Genomic DNA, 19,559 nt, shown 5'->3' with positions numbered 1-19,559 from the left:
ACTTCAATCTTTATAAGAAAATATTAAAACTGCTTTTATATTTAAGAACAAACATCTGGGTATATTGAGACTCTTGGAAATGGGTTCAAAAGTCAAGATTCCAACTTTAAACGCGGTTTAACCCATGAACTTAGTCAATTTCTTGTGTATTTCTCTGTATACTTAGTTTGAATAGTTTGTATTTCGAAGGATGCTTTGAAACTTAGCAGAAAGCGTAATTCCTAAAATTTACAGAAGTTTTGTTTTAACGATATTTGAATCAATGTATTCTGCGAAAATATCTGAAACTTAACGAATTCGAAGTTTTCTCGTAAATATATTTCAGTTCTTCCTAGCCGTGGAAGCGTTGAGTGAATAAATAAAATTCAATAAGGGGATCCCCAACAGAAAACTGAATTTTTGACAGAAACCCTTACAATTTCTCTCTTGAGACAAACAAACGTTTCACTTTCTTTTCAGCTGCCAAAATAGAGTACAAAAGGTTGTTTCACTTTTTAGTAATATATTTTCATACTTTTTTAGATATTTCATCTTCTCGTATTCTTACAGTTCCAACAAATGTTCTCAGTTGCATTCTTTTATGTTATTTCTCATTCGCTACATCCCATTTCTATATAACTGGAAATAGTTATCGTGTAGGAGATTCTGTTGATATTTTCTATAATGATCTTTTTCGTCACTCATCCTGAAAAGCAAAACGTTTATCTTCACTTATTCACTTCCACTCGAAGTATTTCATGACATTTAGAATCCTAGAATGAGGACTAGTTGCTACAATACTATATTCATAGTTATTATAGAATGTGGTGTTAATTCCTGCACTTGCTAAATCTCCTACTTTGGTTAGCTACGATCATTGCAGAAAATTTTATGATTGGCTACACTATAATCCTAGTATGGAGAGTCGCATAGGTGATACTATATTCCTAGATATTATAGAATGACTGAAACAATTGTATTTTGACAATTGGTAAAATCACAAGATTCTATCCATACTCTTCTTGTTTTGTTATTAGGGAGCCTATTGGGTTCTTCTGTAATAGATGGAACAAGCTCAAAGTTTTCGATTTTTTCATTTGATAGTATATTATTATTTTTTCAAGTGACACCCTCAAAAATTTTTTTCTCGTCCTTGTAAGACAGCTAAATTCAGTTAGCTATTCAATGTTTGTATCATAGCTGTATTATATATTTTAATATTCTGACTTGTTTCTCAAATTTATAGTCATTGATGGTGGTATTCTGTTCAATTTTGCCAACTGTATAAATGTTGTGAAGCTGTTTTGGAAATTAATAGAAAATAATTTGATTATATGGGAAACTTCAATACGCCACTTGGTTTACATAATGATAAAAATAGATATGATGATGATTGTACAACAAAATAATCAAAACAGTAACAAAAGACAACTGATATTAATCAAACTACGTACCTCGAGCAATGACGATCGTCAAATACTTTGATAGAACTGGATGGAAATAAAGTTCAACAGATATAATTATTATAATCTAAGAAAGACTTTAATATATGACTATTACTGAACTAAAAGTAGGTTAGTAGTATTAGTAAGCTCTGTATTAGTACCTTACGTACCGACATAGTCGTTGCACTACACGAATTTGCTCTCGGTCTAAAGGATCGTACTGTGCGCCACTTTCTTTTGATCTGAGCTTGAACCTGAAAAAAAATGAAGTGTAATCATTTATATCTTGACTACTGGATATTCTCATAAAAAATCACTGAACAGTTTACATGGTTGAAAGTGATTAATAAAAAAAACGAGTGGAAGTAGAGATCCCAAACATGCCAAAAATATTTATAGTAAAATCATGAAAATTTTTAGGTTTGGATTTAAAGATACGATCTTTTTAACTAAAATATTTCCAAAGACGACCGACTTCCGGCTCTACCGGAGTGTAACTTTGTTATTTTAAATAGAATATCCTGTATATTAATCCATTTTTGAAATCTACGTAAAATTTTGGTATATTTTTTTCTAAAAACTTTTTTCGAAAAAGCATACCTACACTTTGAGTTATTAATTTTTTGGTAAAAAATATGACCGTTGCCGACCCTTATAAATTATTTTTTACCCTAAAGATACCCTTAGCGATATGGAAATGATTTCTATTCGGTTACTTTAAGCAAGGTCAGATGTATTTGAATCTATGTTGAAAAATTTTTCATTTTATACAGGGTGCGTATAAAAAGTGTTCAAAGTGTAACTTTATAAATATAAAATTTCTCATTTTTTTTAAATAAAAACATCCGATTTTTTCTATTTAAATGCATTCAGGGGTAAAAAATGAGGCAAAATCATGTATACTTTCTTATACCTAAACCTCACCTTTGTCCAGATATTAAATATTTTCTGTATATTTGTAGAGATGCACGTGTGGTGAAAATTTTATTTTAACCCTTTAACTTTTACTCCAAATGAACCGTTTAGCTTCAAATTCTTTTAACATTATGCTAGTTTGGTTGTAGGGTATCTTGCAGCAAATAAAATACATGTTATTGTCACATTTGTCACATTAAATAAGTGTCATTTATTACAAAGCCTACTAAAGGTATACATAAAAAATTAAAACTTGTTAAAAAATACAATAATAGTTTAAGACCTCAAATATCTGAAAAGCGACTGAAAGCTGGGATAGAATTAGTAAATACAATATGATTCGATTCTTTTACAGACCTTGACAAGATGAAAAAATCCTTTTTCATTTCGTAGTGCTTGTATCAAAGGGTCAAAATATAATTTAGAACAACACCTGTATCTCTAAAAATTTACAGAAAATATTTAATATCTAGATAGCAGTAAGGTTTAGGTATAGGAAAGTATATGAATTTGCCTAATTTTCCCCTGAATGCATTAAAACAGAAAAAACCGGGTAGTTCTATTTAAAAAAATGAAGAAATTTGATATTTACGAAGTTGAAATTTGAACACTTTTTATACACACCCTGTATAAAATGGAAAATTTTTCAACATAGACTCAAATACGTCTAACCTTGTAAAAAGCAGCCGAACAGAAACCATATTCATATATTTGAGGGTATACTCGTAAAGGGTCTGAAACGGTCATATTTTTCACAAAAAAATTAATAACTCAAAAAGAATGCATTTTTCGAAAAAGTTTTGAGACAAAAGTAAACTAAAATTTTACGTAGATTTAACAAATGTATTAATATATAGGGTGTTATATTCAAAATAACAAAGTTACAGTCGACTTCAGGTAGTACCGGAAACTGGACATCTTTGAAAATATTTCATGATTTTACTATAAGTATTTTACCATATACAGATAGTTTCAACTCATGGTGGGAAACTCTGTATAACATAAAATTAAAAATGGAATCTATAGCTTGAAAAAAAATATAGGAAAATATTGAGAATACATAAGAAGAAAAAGCAAGAAGTTGATGTACTTATGCAGTGAGAAATAATAATATCGATAAAGGGGTGACGTCTTTCAACTGTGTTTTCTTAATCCTGATAGAAGCTTCAAATTGTGAAAAATCGAATTTAGCAAAATTTTATCTCAAAGATCTATTCATGGTATTAACATTCAAAAATGATTTCGGCCATATCGCCACTGCGGTAATTTCGACGAAACGCAATATGGACGTTCTTTTATGAGCAATGCTCACAAATAACATAACAATGTTGGTCTTTAGGTCATCTTTTGTTCCTGTGTTATCAAAATAAATGGATAACTTCATGTGGTTTGACAAGAAATAATCTAGAGTTTGCCGAATCGCAAGACCTTAAAGAGATAACCATCAGGTCTATTCCATAAATCAACTTATCGCTTAATTATGAGTTAGTGCAGTCGCTGTATGGAATACATCACTATGTTGTTGAAATCTCATCTCGCTGGGATCGATCCCTTATTGGGAAATAAAAAATGCACGCAAGCTCCAGACAAGCAAAGTTGCTAGTAGGAAACTACGACTAGAGATTGAAAGAACGCATGAGCCGACATGGCGACATACCGATGTAAATGATGATTTTGCGGCTTCAATTTCTGCACCTGCTCAATCTTGTATCGATGTAAGGCCAAACCTTCCTCGAAGTGAACGAATAGAGTACCAATTCCTGCGACCGTCGACGAAATGATAAATTGGGATCTTCAACTGATCTCGTTTATAGTGGCAATATTTCTTTGAAATGTTGTTATTATATTTGGTTTGGATCACCCGCTCCTAGGCACCGGAATCTTTTGGTGCAGGTAGCGGTCTTTTTACTGTTTTCAAAATCGCATATGTTTTGTATCCATTATCCGTTATGTTCCATTTATAATGCCATGTGTTTTGTTGTTGTTTCTTGTCGGTGGGATTCATTTGACAGTTCGTTTAACGAGCTCAAAACCATCCACTATATTCAAACTCAATTACAAAAAATGAATCATATATAGCCTCTTCGGATTCTAATAACGCTATTTCAGGAACAAATAATAAAATTAATTACTTTTCTTTTGTTTCCAAATCTAAATACGAGACTGGAGAAAAAACTTATAATGACTTCCACAGTTAGTCAATGGAAATTATTAAAACTTACCTCTCCATTACAGAAGCAGAACAGTATTGCAACACAAAGGCCCTGAAATAATAGAAAATTCATTACAATACGTTTCGACTTTCATCAAATCTCATGAAGTAGATTGATTTTTAGAAGTAGTATATGTACAATTCATTCAAAATAAAATTAGTTGAATGAAAACGTTGAATGAATGAAAATATGAGAGAATATTAAGGAGCTGAATATAATAGACAAAAAGATTTTGTAAGGCGTCTAATTCTCTGAAAACTCTATTTTTAGTATAAATCGACGTTTTATTTCAAATAGATAAAAGGAGGTTCAATATAAAGTCAAGGTAATAATTAAACTTGTTTTTTAAATTTTTGGTACAGCCTTACGAGTTTAATTGATAATTTTGATAAATTATTTAACATACTTTTCTTAGAGTACAGGTAAAATAAGATTAAACCCGAAATTAAATTGTGCACTTTTGATTTTCTAGATTCTTAGAGAATTTTGGTTATTGAATAAGCCTAGCAACTTTTTAACAAAATGACGGGCACGGGTTTTCTAAATTTTGCATTTTAGTACTTAAAAAAATATAAAAACGCGAATAACTCAAAAACTAAAAGGAATTCGAAAAAACTGCCCAAACAAAAAATGTAGAGGACAAAATTTTCTATAAAAAAGGTTTTGAGTCATTTTTTTGTTGAAGTCACTATTTCGCAGTAAATCTCCTTCAACAAGAAAGTTGCATGAAGAGAATATATGTTTCGCACTTGGATCGATTATCTCCTGGTAAAAATATATTTTTAAATATAGAGGAGTAGCGCCTTCAGAGAGAGGAATCGAGGAATCTACATAGGTCTTTATTTTAAAGGTAATATTACTATAACACGTTGGGAATAAATAATTGGCCAACAGTTGCTCGAGACAGGAAACATTGGAATCGTAGTTCGAGAAAGTAACTTTGGCGCCGGTGAAGAAGACGAAGTTATTGTAATAGATGTTGAAATTTCACTCAAACTCACAACTTCATGTTTTCTTTCTAAATATGACGAGCGAAACAACATGTGAACTTAAAATTAGTTTGAAAATTTCACAAAACTACTAAAGACAGACTCATTCACTCAATATTATGATAGATGAACCACTGTTTTATGTGGTGAATACTGATTCAGATTATTTGACAAAATCATTATTGTTTGTCATAACATTGATTGCACATTATTACCAGAAATACTTGGAGAAGATGCTACCAGAATATCAGTTTTTGAGTTAAATCTGCTAAAGAATTGGAGCCAATCATTTATCACCAAAAGATAAAGTTTTGAAACCTCAATAAACTCCTTGACCATCAAATATTGCAGATTTAACACCACTCGTTTCAATAATAATGAAATTAAATCACTTAATATCGCGGATATTTCTAAGATAGAATATTCTTCTCAAAGTAAGGGAGAAAAAGACATATCATAAGAAAACCAGCTACTAAAAAACAGAAAAATAAGTTACATCCAATATGTTCTATATATTTTAGATTGTGGAATAATTTTGAAAAATTCGGCTCTATTTGTGAAAAACGGTTTGGTTTTCGTAGTGGGATTGTGGAAAATTAAACACCAACATGTACTAACTCCTAGCTTTCTAATACCTATGATTTCGTTGTCTGGGAATTAATTGGTAATTAATTAGTGTGTGCTAAATTATGTAATATATTGTAAAAAAATACCAAAAGACCACAACTGCTCAGAACGTCAAATTTTCATATATCTTTAAAAAAACTAATTGTTCTTGGGTTTAGGTCTCTTCTGTTTTAAAATTAGTTCTTTTTTGATAATTTTCAAAAGAAAGATAAATTTTGACGTTTCGACTTTTCTTTAAGGCTTTGTCTTTGATTATATATTATAGACAAACGCTAAAGCGATTGAGCACGTTTATTTAGAAACCGTACAGAAGTTTTGTATGGAACATTAAATTATCAGAAAAACATTACTCTAGCGCATTGCACAAAAATATACATCAACTTTGTGATTGATTACCGACGATTAATTATTCTCGAACCCACTGATGTTTGTTAGCTCAGGGTAAATTTTATGACGTAGTTTGTTAATTATTAAAATTTTTCAAGGAAAAAAACTACTTTGAATTCGTTTAATTTATTTCAGAATTCACAACCAGACGTCGATCCTAGATCTTAGAATTGTGAGTGTTGGTGTAGTGGTAGCTTAAACAGTGTGTTCACAACGATTATACCTCTGAATGATTATTATATATAATGATATGTCTATTGAAGTGATATCAAATTTTATGAAACATTGCTTATTAACATTAAAAAATGAAGATATTACGTAATAACATTAATGAGGTACACTGTATATTGCTGTATTGCTGTAAAGGTTTCTTTTATACTAATTCGGCGATATCCACGGGGTGTACTTAGAAATAATAAACAAATTTTTATAAATCTTCATATGAAAAAACATTGCTGAGAAACAAGAATAATTGGAATATAATAACACTAAAATTAATATCAACTGTCATCAATGCAATGTATATTCCTTGCCCACTAATACTTTTAAATATTGTAAGTGTCGCCAAAGAACACGTGTGTCTAAATAAAAGACTTAATTTAGTTTGGACTGTTGACAGTAGTGATTTGCAGTGTAGCTTTAAACTGTTTATTTTCAGACTTTGAGGACAATAACATTTAGTTTAGTTTAGTTAAACGAGAACTAACAAAGTTGACAATGCAACTAAAAATATTATTTTACTAATAGTGTGTGACATTTATAGAGCAAATTAAGTGCTAACGTTGGACATGATTCAAAACAAACTGCGTACTTATCCTAATTATGACTAAAATAATACTTCTGCGTACTTTACTAGAGTGTAGTTTTAAACATAAAAAAACTTGACAACAGAATGGTTCATTTTCGACAACAATATTCACGAAGTATCAAGACATGCAGAGATTCAAACAGAAATATAGTGTATTTAAATAAAACACGTCGTAGTTAAATACAGCAGACTAGATGATTCTAAAAATTGTATTTTAAATACTCCTTGTTCAAGGAATGAACCAGTAATTATTCTTCATGTTGGTAGTAAGTATGATTCTGTAATAAATGCGACATTATTTGAAACGTGGTTCACCGATTAGCTCCTACCAAATTCAATCGTTGTTAGATAATGCATCTTATCATTCCCGAATATTACAAAAAATCCAATTACCTTTAAAAAAAATGAGGTATCAACATTGATGGAAATTTATATTAACATTCTTGAAATTATTCTCACGAAGAGGAGTTTTCTCAAATTTTAAAAAGTTGTCGTTCACCTCCTTTAAGAGTTATAAAGTATGATAAATATGTCAAGTTAAATGGAATTCTACAATTATGTATGGAAAAATAATAAAGAGAGAAATTTATTTATGAACGCCTGCGACGTGGATTTAAAGCAATCAATTGATAATATACAGTTTCTTCATTTATTGGACATAACGTCTCAAATAAAATGTGTATATACCATTCTAGATAATTTAAAAACTGAATCAGATTAGTTAGACCAGAAGGTAAAAGAAATTTACTTAAAAAAATCTTAATGCTATATCAATAAAGATGGACATCAATTGAAGCATCAAATATTGTGAAAGTTACTACTACTGTTGAAAAATAGTTGTCCTCAAATTACTATAAGAGGCACCTTTACAGCAGTGGAAGAATATACTGTATGACCAAGTTTCAATATTTTAGTTCAAATAATTTTCAAAATGTATACTGGCCAAAGCCTTACAGGACAATCTTATTTTTATTTGTATTTTTTATTGCTATTGGTTTCCAATTTCTAGTTCCCCAGTTACTAAGTATTAAGTATTTCAAAATATCAATTTCACATAATTAAAAAATATATGTGAATGTTTTATATAATTTGACGAAATTTAATGATTCCATTCCAAAATAAATATGAGTGAGCAAAATAAAAATATTCGGGATACGCGATTAAAATTTCAATTATTATAGAACGTGCATTTATTGAAATCGGAATCGGCGCGTACGTGGGATGCATTTATAAAACGAGCTTCTTGTTAGAACCTGAGTATTCGATATGCCAGCTACGATATGATATAAAACATATTACCATGCGCTTTACCCCAACTGCAATTCACCTACGTTTTAAAAAATTCATTGATATTCCAGCTAACACGATTTACTTTATATTACCGAAGCCAATCTGAATCTGTTTTGCACCTTTTGGGAATAGAGCTTGATGCTATCGTTCTCCCATACACTATTCGATGTTTCGAGATTTTATGATTGATTCTTGTGAAGGAATCCGTTATAGTATAACATACGTTTTGAAACAGAGGAAATCGAAATTTTTAAATAAATTGTAATAAGAATCATATACGGGACATAAACGGAGGCAACATGTTAAGTCTGCTGTTATTTATTTCGCACCTGGATAATAGACAGAGAGAAGAGTTAAGATAACTAGATACGATAGTAGGATGCAAAAATTTAGATCCAGTTTGACGTTAAGATAAAAAATTTCTTAGCTTCAAAGATGGCTCGCTAATACAAAACATTCTACACAGAGAGTCAGACAGGTTCAAAAACAATACTATGGAAAACAACAAACTTCAAAGTAGTAATCAGCTGTTACGAGGCACATTCTTGGATTCGTAACACTCTGCTAGATACATAGACACAATGAAGTGTAAAGGAACTTTAAAACAGATAGGATAGGACGATAAGAGAGGTTGCTAAAGAGACAGTTACAGTGCTACTAGCGATGAGATTGTTATAAGATGTTAGTAACAAAGGAATCAGAGTCAAATATTAGGATATATGGCTAAACAGAAGTGATTGCACGATATCGAAAACGATTTGACTATGAATTGATGAAGAGTAAACAAAAAAGATTATAAGATTCAGAAATGGCGAGTGATGAAGAAGAGAGAAAAAAAATGACGTTAAAAACAAAAGTAGATTTCTTCCAGTATCTTGTTTTTCCTTTCTTACTATTTTGATCTTGCTCTTCCACGTTTTGTCCCTTTTGATCGTTATCTCCATACATTCTCTAGCCACTTGATGAAAGAACTATTCTTATTATTTTTCGATCGTTTATACTTCTCTTTTTCAATTATCATCCTAGCTATTAGCTATCGTTTCTGAGGCATACATTCTTATGGGTTTTATTATTTTGAATATGTTCATATTTTTTGAGTAGATCATATATTACTTTGTAGTATGATGTTTTTGCCATTATTTCGTCTTCCCCGTTTGTCTCTTATTTCTTTATCATTACGCCCTGATATTGAAAATTTGTGTTAACTATTTTCATATATCAATTTTGTCCTGTTCTTTGGAATCTCATTACTCGTATCTCCAATTTTTTCACATTAATTTTTAGTTCAAACTGAATCCTCCTTCAATGTGTTAGAATTACTCGGAACTTTTTTATTTCTTCTTCTTGTGCCAATTTCTTTCCTTCTTAGTAAATAAAAGTTTTTTGAGAGTCCATTTATACTTACTTACGTATTTACTTATCTGGAATCTCTTCTACCAAAGGTGTAGAGGTAATATATCTTCTCCATTTGATTTTTTCTCTTGCTTCTTGTTTAGCTCGTCTCCAGTTCTTTTCTCTTTTTTCATGTTTTTTGCTATTTCTCCATTCAATTTTATTCCGGGTCTGCTCCTCCTCTTCTTTTTTTGTTTTGTTTTCCATATGGCTTTAACTGTTCTGTCTTTCATCATTCTTACATGTCTCCAAATCATCTCAATTATTTTTCGATTTTTTGCACTGCATTTACTACGTTTCATTCGCATCTAATTGTGTCAAGTTCAACTATACTATTTCTATTTCATATTAATGCCTTTTCCATAATTTGTGTGTATGTATTGCATCTGTTGATACAGCGTTTCCAAAATATTGTTTTCGAACACAAACCAAAAAAGTCGAACGGGTGTAAAAAAAATGAATCAGCAAAATAGTTATACGTAATCCACAATCCTTGCCGCGAATTTTTTGGGTACAAATGCTACAACATACTCTTGCTGGAACGAAAACATCTCGTTTTCTTACAGATAATAAAAAAAATTAAGCAAACTTGTTTTATGCCACTAAATTCCTTGTAAAACTTGCATAGTTAATTCAGTACAGAATAAATCAATGCAATGGCCTCAAAATCATGCTTTTACGCAAAAGAGAAGATTACTGCGTTTATGGAAAAATTGGAACTGTGTATAATATGTTTGTAAAATAATAACTTTAACATGTTTCCCACTTTTAAAATTACCTGTTTTGTTGATGAAATAGAAGAAAGTTCTTATTATTAGTTATTTGACCAGTCTATAGAAGTAATTCTCGTTTTACTTTAATTGATATGTCCAAGTATGAATGGACCCTTTTATGATTGAAAAATATGATAATTTTAGCCTTACGACATCAGAACAGAAAATGATAATTGACTTATCTAGTGATAGCACATTAAAGTCGATTTTTAAGACGAAAATAATATTGTCACGTTTTGGCTACGAGTAATGGACGATTTTCCTACTTTGACAAATAAAGCTTTAGAACTTTTAGAAGTATCGATTTCGATTAGTAGATTTTTATGTAGATTTTTACGTAATATTATATCTTATTTTGTAGCCCATGAAATAAATTATAACATCAGTTGAGTATTTATGAAATTGGATTATTCGAAAAATTAAGGGCGCGCAACAATTTTTTTTAAAGAGGGCCGCAGTTATAAAAAGGTTCGAAACTACTGCCTCAATGGCTTGTATTCATATTATTGATAAAATTAACTACGTGTTTTCTATTAGTATAGTTTTTGCATTTCCACTAATCTGTTTTTATAGTAGATTATTAAAATTTGAACGATATTTTCTACTCCTCCCATATTTTCTTAACAAATTCTATATTCTGACATAAACTAATCAATATATTCAATTATAATTTTTATGAATAATTTCAGGAAAAAAAAAACAAATACGTATATTTAACTTAATTCAGTTGTATCTGTTCTCCGGAGATTTAAAGTCGTTAAAATATTTATTAAGCGATATAGATTATTTGCTTTCTCTACACTCTAAAAAATCAGATGTCTTCTCTCTGTTACGTTGAAAATACATTTCAGAGTATTAAGGGAGAGCTTACATAAAGCCATTAAAAGCTTCTTCCTCTCAATACAGTGATTTTCTTCGGCATAAAATACAAGTATTTTCTTAATTAGAAACTGTCATTAACATAAAACAATTTAAGTAACAAAAGTTTCTCACAAAGACTACAGATCTTAATTGTGAAGGCTCCGCTTATTGTTTGGATATATTGGAAATCGCTGTATAAACTTTAAATGATTGGACACGAACCATTGTAAGAAAGAGCAGAGGAGAAGGAAAGTCCAGAAGCAGATGAAAGAGAAGGAGAAATCAATACGACTACAGGGAACAAAGAAAGAAAAGTACAATTATAAAATGGAAGATAACAATTGTAAGATCAACGACATGTAAATATAAAATCAGATTTTGATAAATTGGCATTGTGGTATACCAGGATAGTCCCAGAAGTACCTACCCTTACTAAGAAAATACAAAAATTTTTATTTTTCAACGTAATCTTCTTTTAGATCCATACAATTTTCCCAGCGATGTTTAATAAGTTCGTTAATAATAAGAATCGTCAAGCTCCTCAAAATAGCTATTTACTGTTGACATCACATCTTTATTGTTGGAATATCTTTGACCACCGACCATTTTTCCAAGTCTTGGACCAGAAAATAATCCGAGGGAGCTAAATATGGCGAATAGAATGCAAGAGGTAGTAATTCAAACTTCAATTCATAATTTTGGCCATTGCAATGGCGGATTCGTGAGCTGATGCAATGTCTTAATGAAACAACGCTTTATTCTTAGCCAAATGCAGCAGTTTTTGCTTAATTTCTTCACTCAAACGTTGTAATAAGTTCGCATAATACTCGCAATTGATAGTTTTTTCAAGACAATCAATGAAAAACCTTGCTTGCAGATGTCTTTGCCTTCTTTGCAGCCGGTTTTCCCTTTTCAGTCCATTGTTTTGGTTGTGCTTTTGTTTCAGGTATGATAGTGATAGACTTAATAAATCAATGGAATTAATTTTTTCGGCGCTGTTTTTATTCCATTGTGATTAAACGCGGTACCAATCTGGCGCAAGGGTTTCTCATGTCCAAATTTTCAGTTAATATGCGAGGTACGATCATTCAGTACCGCTTTTTGGATTTTCTCAACATTTCTGAAGTCGTCACCTCATTTGGTCGACCACTGCGATGCAGATCGCACGGCCTCGTTTAAACGCTGCTACCCAATATTTTACTGTTGATAACGAAGGAGCAGTCTCAACAGTGTGCTCCTAACACATCTAGCATTTAGTCCAGATCCTGCAGCGTCAGATTACTATTTCTTTGAGGCGTTGAAAATACAGTGCAGCAATTTTTGGCAATCCAAGTTTTCAAAGAAGTTACTGCACGTTGAGTTAAAGCCATCAATAAACTATAGTTTAAATATAGAGAGTTCTTTTGTCTACTTAATAAACCAAGTGAACATTTCAAATTAACATTATTCATTAGACGCCCTGTTTATTCACACATCGATGATCTTTAATTTTTAGGTTTGGTTATTTGTGATGCAATTATTTGTACCCCTTGATATGAAAACAAAATAAAATGTTCACCAATATTTTGTTTATGCTTAAACTCTTGTCCTATACTAACAATATATTCATAAATTTTGCACAACTTACTATAACAGGCCGTTATCGCCGCTAATTAAAATGATTTATAAAACTTACCTGGAAGGAAGTTGTTACCGCTGAGAACAAGTCATAATAGTACAACCAGGGCTCTCCTGTTTCTGGACGAAACGGTGTGAGGAGAAAGTTCAATCCGAGAAGAGGCACCAAAAGTAGTGTTGCTCTGTAAAAATTTCATGTGTTTTATTTCAAATATTTCAAATAGAGTGATTCATTTATAATCTGTTGTGTTTATTCATTATTCATGATAGTTGTTAAAAACCGATATTACGGATCAACGTAACTAAAGTCGCGTCAGATCAGATGATTGATTGTTTCCGTTTTTTGTGATAAATCATTATCAGCTTGCTTATACATACTTTTTTGCTGGTATTTATTTACTCTATTCTTAATTTTGGAGGATTAGTAATGATAAGTGACAAGAAAAGGAAAGTGGCGCCCATTGTGCATGAACACGAGACACCGTGAAATTTGACTTTTACTTTAAAGCATAAAATGTCGATAGTAAAATAAAGAAGTTTGCTTTTGTATTTAGAAGATCGAGTGAACGATATATTTCAAATTCTTTGGTTTTATTTACAGATTAAACGATCAAAATAAATATGTGTACTGTGTTTTACTACTAAAATAACTTGATAGATTTGGAAAATAATTTAAAAGTGCACGCTTTTCTTTTATGTTTATGTTCACTCTCAATAAACCAAATATAGTCTCCCATCATGTTTTATTGTATTGGCCATAATGCTCATAATGTCCTGATGAAAGCAATTTATCTCGATGAGCATGCAGGATATATATTTTTAATGACGTCCTGTAGCTCATGACCTTACATTTTTTTATCATAATATCAACTAACTTTTCGTAGGTTTCAGCTTTGTTATTGTCAAAAAACCCAGCTTCATAACTGTTACACTCGCTTTTCAAGCACAATTAATTCAAAATGTGTCCGAATTGCTGACCAACAAAAATCCCAACTTCAAAATTTGCTCTGATAACTTTGCAAAAACTTTTTTAAGTATCCAAAAGCTTCTGAAGGTTTTCCAGTTTTTCGGGGATAGTTTTTATTAATTTGATAAATAAGATGTTTCCAGCTTTTTCACTTTTTTCTTCACCTTTAATTTGGCCTCGTTAAAAAACTGGGGACGTACAATACTTCAATTTAGGCCGAATATCATGTATGAAGAGTACAGGTTACACAATATCACTTCAAATGTATCATTACATTTATTTTACTTTTTTTTCCCAAACATGACAAAATTAACGCCAAGTCGAAAAAATATGAATTGAATTGGCAACACGTCCAACAAATAATGAATGAAAACACGTTGGCGAATATTTACACGTTTCTTGTGATTGATTTGTCAATATTAATAGAAAATGGTTTATACTACGATTAAAAAGAAACATTTTTACCTATGTAAATGTATATCATAATCATTTATTTTATCGTTTTCATACAAAAAATGCTGGAGTTCCGAAAATGGGAACCCACCGATTGACTTCAAATTTTGATCAGATACTATATCACACGTAGATGATTGTACCTAAAAGGATTTCTAGTATCTCGCAAGGGAAGGGATTAAAAAAATGAAAAAAATAAATAAGTGATTCCTATTATTGAATATTGAAAACGTGACGTCAATCAACCTTTTTGTGAATATCAACACCCCCTATAGCTCCCAACTGCAAGGAGAGGTTTTTAACCACTGACTAGTTTAGTTTTTGACAAATGCACACATGAAGCTAGTAAAAAAAATTAAAGTCACTCTTTTATGTATAAAAGAAAATATAAATTGTTTACATTTTCTTAAATCGTTAACAGAACTTTACATTTATGTTATTTATCAATTACAACAGTCGACAACTATTAAGGTTTTTTGGTGTCACGCAAGGAATTGTGATTAAAAAATTGTTTCCTTCGAGCTACTGATGTTTTGTACCTATATATTTCTATGCTTTCTGCAATAGCTTTCTTCAATATCAGTAACTGAAAATAGGTTAGGTTAAGCTAGGAAAATTTCGTTTTAATCCCCAATCTTTGCGAGACGCCAAAAATCCTTTTAGGTACCATCGTCTAGTGGGTGATAGAGTATCTGGTAGAAACTTGAAGCCAATCGGTGGGTTCCCGTTTTCGGAGCTCCAGTTCAAAAAAATGATAGAGCAACTATTTTTATTAGGAACATGAAGGTCACAATATTTCATATCCAAATATTACAATATCAAACAATGTTAAACAATTTATAGAAGATACTTGAAGCAAAAGCACAGAGAGTTCTTTATTTTCAATTTTATTTTTTTGTAATTATCTAGTTAATTGACTGTACGTACCTTAACGCTTGTAAGGACGACCGCGATGTGCCTGATCCTTGGCCTTCAGCTGGACCTTTTCTAAGCTTCATCACCACCACTCTTACTATGTTAATGAGGAAGAATAGATTGAGAATTATAGTTGCGGCTACAGGTATTTGATTGATGATTTCAAATTTGGTATCTTTAATCCAACACCTGAAAAAAATATTTATCTGCTATTTATTGTGATAATCGTGCGAATAAATTATCGGATAAAATAATTAATCTAACAACTATTTTTATAAAATCATTATAATACAATTATGGAAGTATATTGGTAGCTCATTGCTTCCGGTTATATATTATTGGAATACCCAGCGTTAAGCAGTAAACTCAATTCCAAAAGTTGTCAAAAACATCAAATATTTTTTTAAATGGCGGTATAATGATTTGGGTTCTAAGTTTTTTAAGTAGTCGCACTTATGTAATGGCACTATGAGTGGTCTGGCACAACAGAATAATACAATTTGGAACCTAATTTCATTTTTCTAGTGTGTGACCACATAGAGCTAGAAAGTATATTAAAAAATCCGAGCAGATGTAATTCATCATTGAAGATTATCAGCTAAATCATCCGATCTAATTCTCATCAAATACGTTTGGGATTGGTTAAAAAAATGCTTGTTTCCCGCAGCAAATTCTTGATGAGTTTCCAAGTAATTTTTCCTCATGTTTCAGATCAGTTATCACAACAGTTCATTGTTCAAAGAGTAAATCTAAATTTAAACAAGTAATTACGAATAACAATGGTCACCATATAATTACTTTTGATTTAGTAATTTCTGTCAGGAATTTGCGGATTTGGTAACATGATCAAATTTTCGTTTGTAGATTATCTTCTCTATTTTTTGAATATGTGTTGTTTATATGCAAGGTCTAATATACTGTTATTGTCAAAATTTTCTTGAAATTCTTTATTTATTACTCTACAAGTATTATCAACACAACCAACACCTACATTAAGCTAAGACTGATATTATTATTTTGCATATTACATCCATGACACAACTGAAGTTTGATGGACATAGTTTCGTTGAAAATAATTACCATCATGTTAAATATTCATCAAGTCATAAGTGGTTGAATGTGTTATCATATCTAACTTTAATCCGGAATTACGATTCAAAATAGTGTGGATGAAGCTTTAGGAAAGCTTTAGCTTAAATATATTTCAGCCAATAGTCGAAACTTAGAAGTAAGAGTTTGATTGAAAATTCTTCTCATTACAGCTTCAGCACAGTGTTATTGTTCTGTAGGATGGAACTTTTTACATGTAAATTAGGTTGGTAGAGAATGGTGAATTTTATAACATGCCATTAGGCAGTAGTCACGGATTTATTTATTCTAATTTCGAGTTTTCGAAGAAATTAATTTGTTATCGACCTCCCACTCCATTCGAGAAATTCAATAAAACCTCAAAATTGATTCTAATTCTTCCTCTACCTATCTATGTACTCCAAGTAAAAGTAAATTCTAATAAACTTGTGGTGATTTTATTCTTTATAGACGCTGGGAAGTTTTCCTTTGCTTTTTTATTGTGCTCACAAAAACTTTTGTGCAAATTTTGTGTGATATTTTTCATATGAATTCGTATTTTCTATTTATTTTGGAAACAGAACCAATATAATAGAACAGATCCATGTTTGGTTATATTTTAAAAAAATACAAATTCAGTTTTTTTATATCTTTTTACTCGTTCTTTCTTCCGTAATTTCCATCTGTGCTCCCGTCTCCTTCCTCATTATATTTTTTTAATTGCAGTCTCAACTCAACTTCCCAGATATCGGAGTGCGTTGAATTTGTGGTCTGGTGGTTGTATCCTTTGTTGTGGAAACTATCAACCTAGCAGCTGCGCCAAAAAATATAATGATTTATTAAAATTTTTTGTCAGAGCAATATTTAGAAACTACTCTTTTTGAGGTTTCTCTCGTTATTCATTTATTTCGTTTGTGTTCTTCTGGAAAACTGCATTTCCAAAAAGTATCACGGCAAGATTTTTTGTTTTTTTATGTTTTTGCAGCATAAAATAATCGGGCCAAAGATTATATCATGTCATGGACTTCAGTAGAGAATTCTAAATATATCATCAAATGCTTTTGCTTTATTTTAGATGACTATTGCAGAAGATTTTTTTCTGTTTTGTCTCAACATGCCACTTTATTTCAGTTTTATTATGTAACAATTCATCTGTTCTTGAGTTTGGCGTCGATTATAGTCTTTTTTATGTTGTGCTCAACATTTGAATATCTTACGACCATAATTGATACGAATCATGAATATACACGCTTAGAAATTTCAATCAACTCAAGAGCTGAAGTTTACTAACCGTTCAAGCGAATTACGAAGAAAATCAACGATGATGGAAACTTTCACCTCAGTGGAATCGTTAACCAGCAGAATTGCCACATTTGGAAACAACGAGTGATTGTTGAAAAGTGGATGCATTAACTACTCGGACCAAAGCCTACCGCATTTCACTGATTTTCATAGTTAATTCAGAAACAGCCATTTAATCTGATATATCACCAAATGATCATGCTTCATTGAATTCTATTATTGCAGATGGTATAGACTAAAACCTTCTCTATAGTATACTCCTTAATTTGTATGTTTCGTTCATAAGAAGGAAACGTTTCTTCCATCATGTCACTTACAACAATCACTTCATTTTATTTCTATGTTGCGCCCATTTACCTTTGCTTGAATTTTTCATCAGTTAAAGTCTTTAACATGCATTTTTTAAATTGTTCTGCAAGTATTGCCAAGAAACAATACATGTAAACGAGTAATCTACAAAGGATGTTTGCGCAAGGTATACATTGTGCTAAGACACCGCGATCCACAAGATTCAGAGCAATTTTTTTTCAAATTTAGGTTGGCAGTTATTTAAACTATTTAGTAACCAAGTATATCGTTATTGTTGGTATATTTCCGATTATTCTAATCAAAAACATGATTTTTTACTATATCATTGATTTTAAATGTTGTTCTAATATTTTTATCGTATTCATGACTTTTTAATCCATTTACCAAATATAGAGAAGCTTGTCCTATGTAAATAGGATCTCAATTATAACAATAATCTTTAATTTTATTAATGTGTATTTATATATCTTTCTTTTAATAGTGCACCATGTAAAGAACTTCATCAATTCTATCAAATCCTCCCATATACTCACTTTCAAGGATACTAATCCTTTCGTTATCCTTCATACATACACAATAGAGATGCTCGTCGTAGTTAATAATAGAGATTAATGTTACAAAAAAATATGATTCACTCTGCTTCACGTTTTCGATTTGACGGTATCGTATTATGTTGTAGTCGGAGATTAGAAGATGCTTTCTTCTCGTGTAATGAATAGATTGCTTATGATGTGATGATGTAACGGATAAACATTACAGTGAGAATGAGAATTTTGACATGTTGATAGAAAAACAAATCAATGTGACAGAAATTTATCAAAGAAATATTAATATGAATAAACATAACGAATGTGAATTAATTATTCTCAAAGTTACCTACCTAGTGGATTTGCCATACAAGCTGCGATAAATTTGTTGATTGAATGTATACAATGAAAATATGGTAACGCATCAAAATCTGGAGAAAGACTTATATTTAAGACATTGCCCATACCTACGTTCATCAAATATTGCAATGCAATTTTAATATTTCAATGGTTATGATAAAATCAGTTTGCTTCGGTCAATAATTAACTAGCTTCAAAATTCATTGATCAAAGTTGGAAATAAAATGAGATCAATTTAGAAACATACAATGAAGTGGAAAACGCACGTTAAATTCAAAGGAGTCGACATATCTGCAAAACACTCAACATACTGGTTCACAATATTGATATGGTTTATTCATGAAACTATATTGAAAATGACT

The 19,559-nt window shown here is 30.8% G+C and overlaps 1 protein-coding gene across 5 annotated transcripts in view; it reads right to left on the bottom strand.

Annotated features, from left to right (window-relative positions):
* The window catches only part of LOC130901707 (calcitonin gene-related peptide type 1 receptor), a 200,808-nt gene that overhangs the window by 5,092 nt on the left and 176,157 nt on the right, over window positions 1–19,559 (bottom strand). For all 5 annotated transcript variants that reach the window (XM_057813247.1, XM_057813248.1, XM_057813246.1 and 2 more), the window contains 4 exons: window positions 15,644–15,820; window positions 13,355–13,478; window positions 4,562–4,603; window positions 1,595–1,678 (listed from right to left, as the gene is read on the bottom strand). In XM_057813247.1, coding sequence (XP_057669230.1) covers window positions 1,595–1,678; window positions 4,562–4,603; window positions 13,355–13,478; window positions 15,644–15,820 — 427 coding nt within the window. The remainder of the gene's footprint in view (window positions 1–1,594; window positions 1,679–4,561; window positions 4,604–13,354; window positions 13,479–15,643; window positions 15,821–19,559) is intronic.

The sequence above is a fragment of the Diorhabda carinulata genome, chromosome X (genome assembly GCF_026250575.1).
Source record: "Diorhabda carinulata isolate Delta chromosome X, icDioCari1.1, whole genome shotgun sequence".
Lineage (NCBI taxonomy): Eukaryota > Metazoa > Arthropoda > Insecta > Coleoptera > Chrysomelidae > Diorhabda > Diorhabda carinulata.
This window is presented reverse-complemented; position numbering and strand designations above follow the sequence as displayed.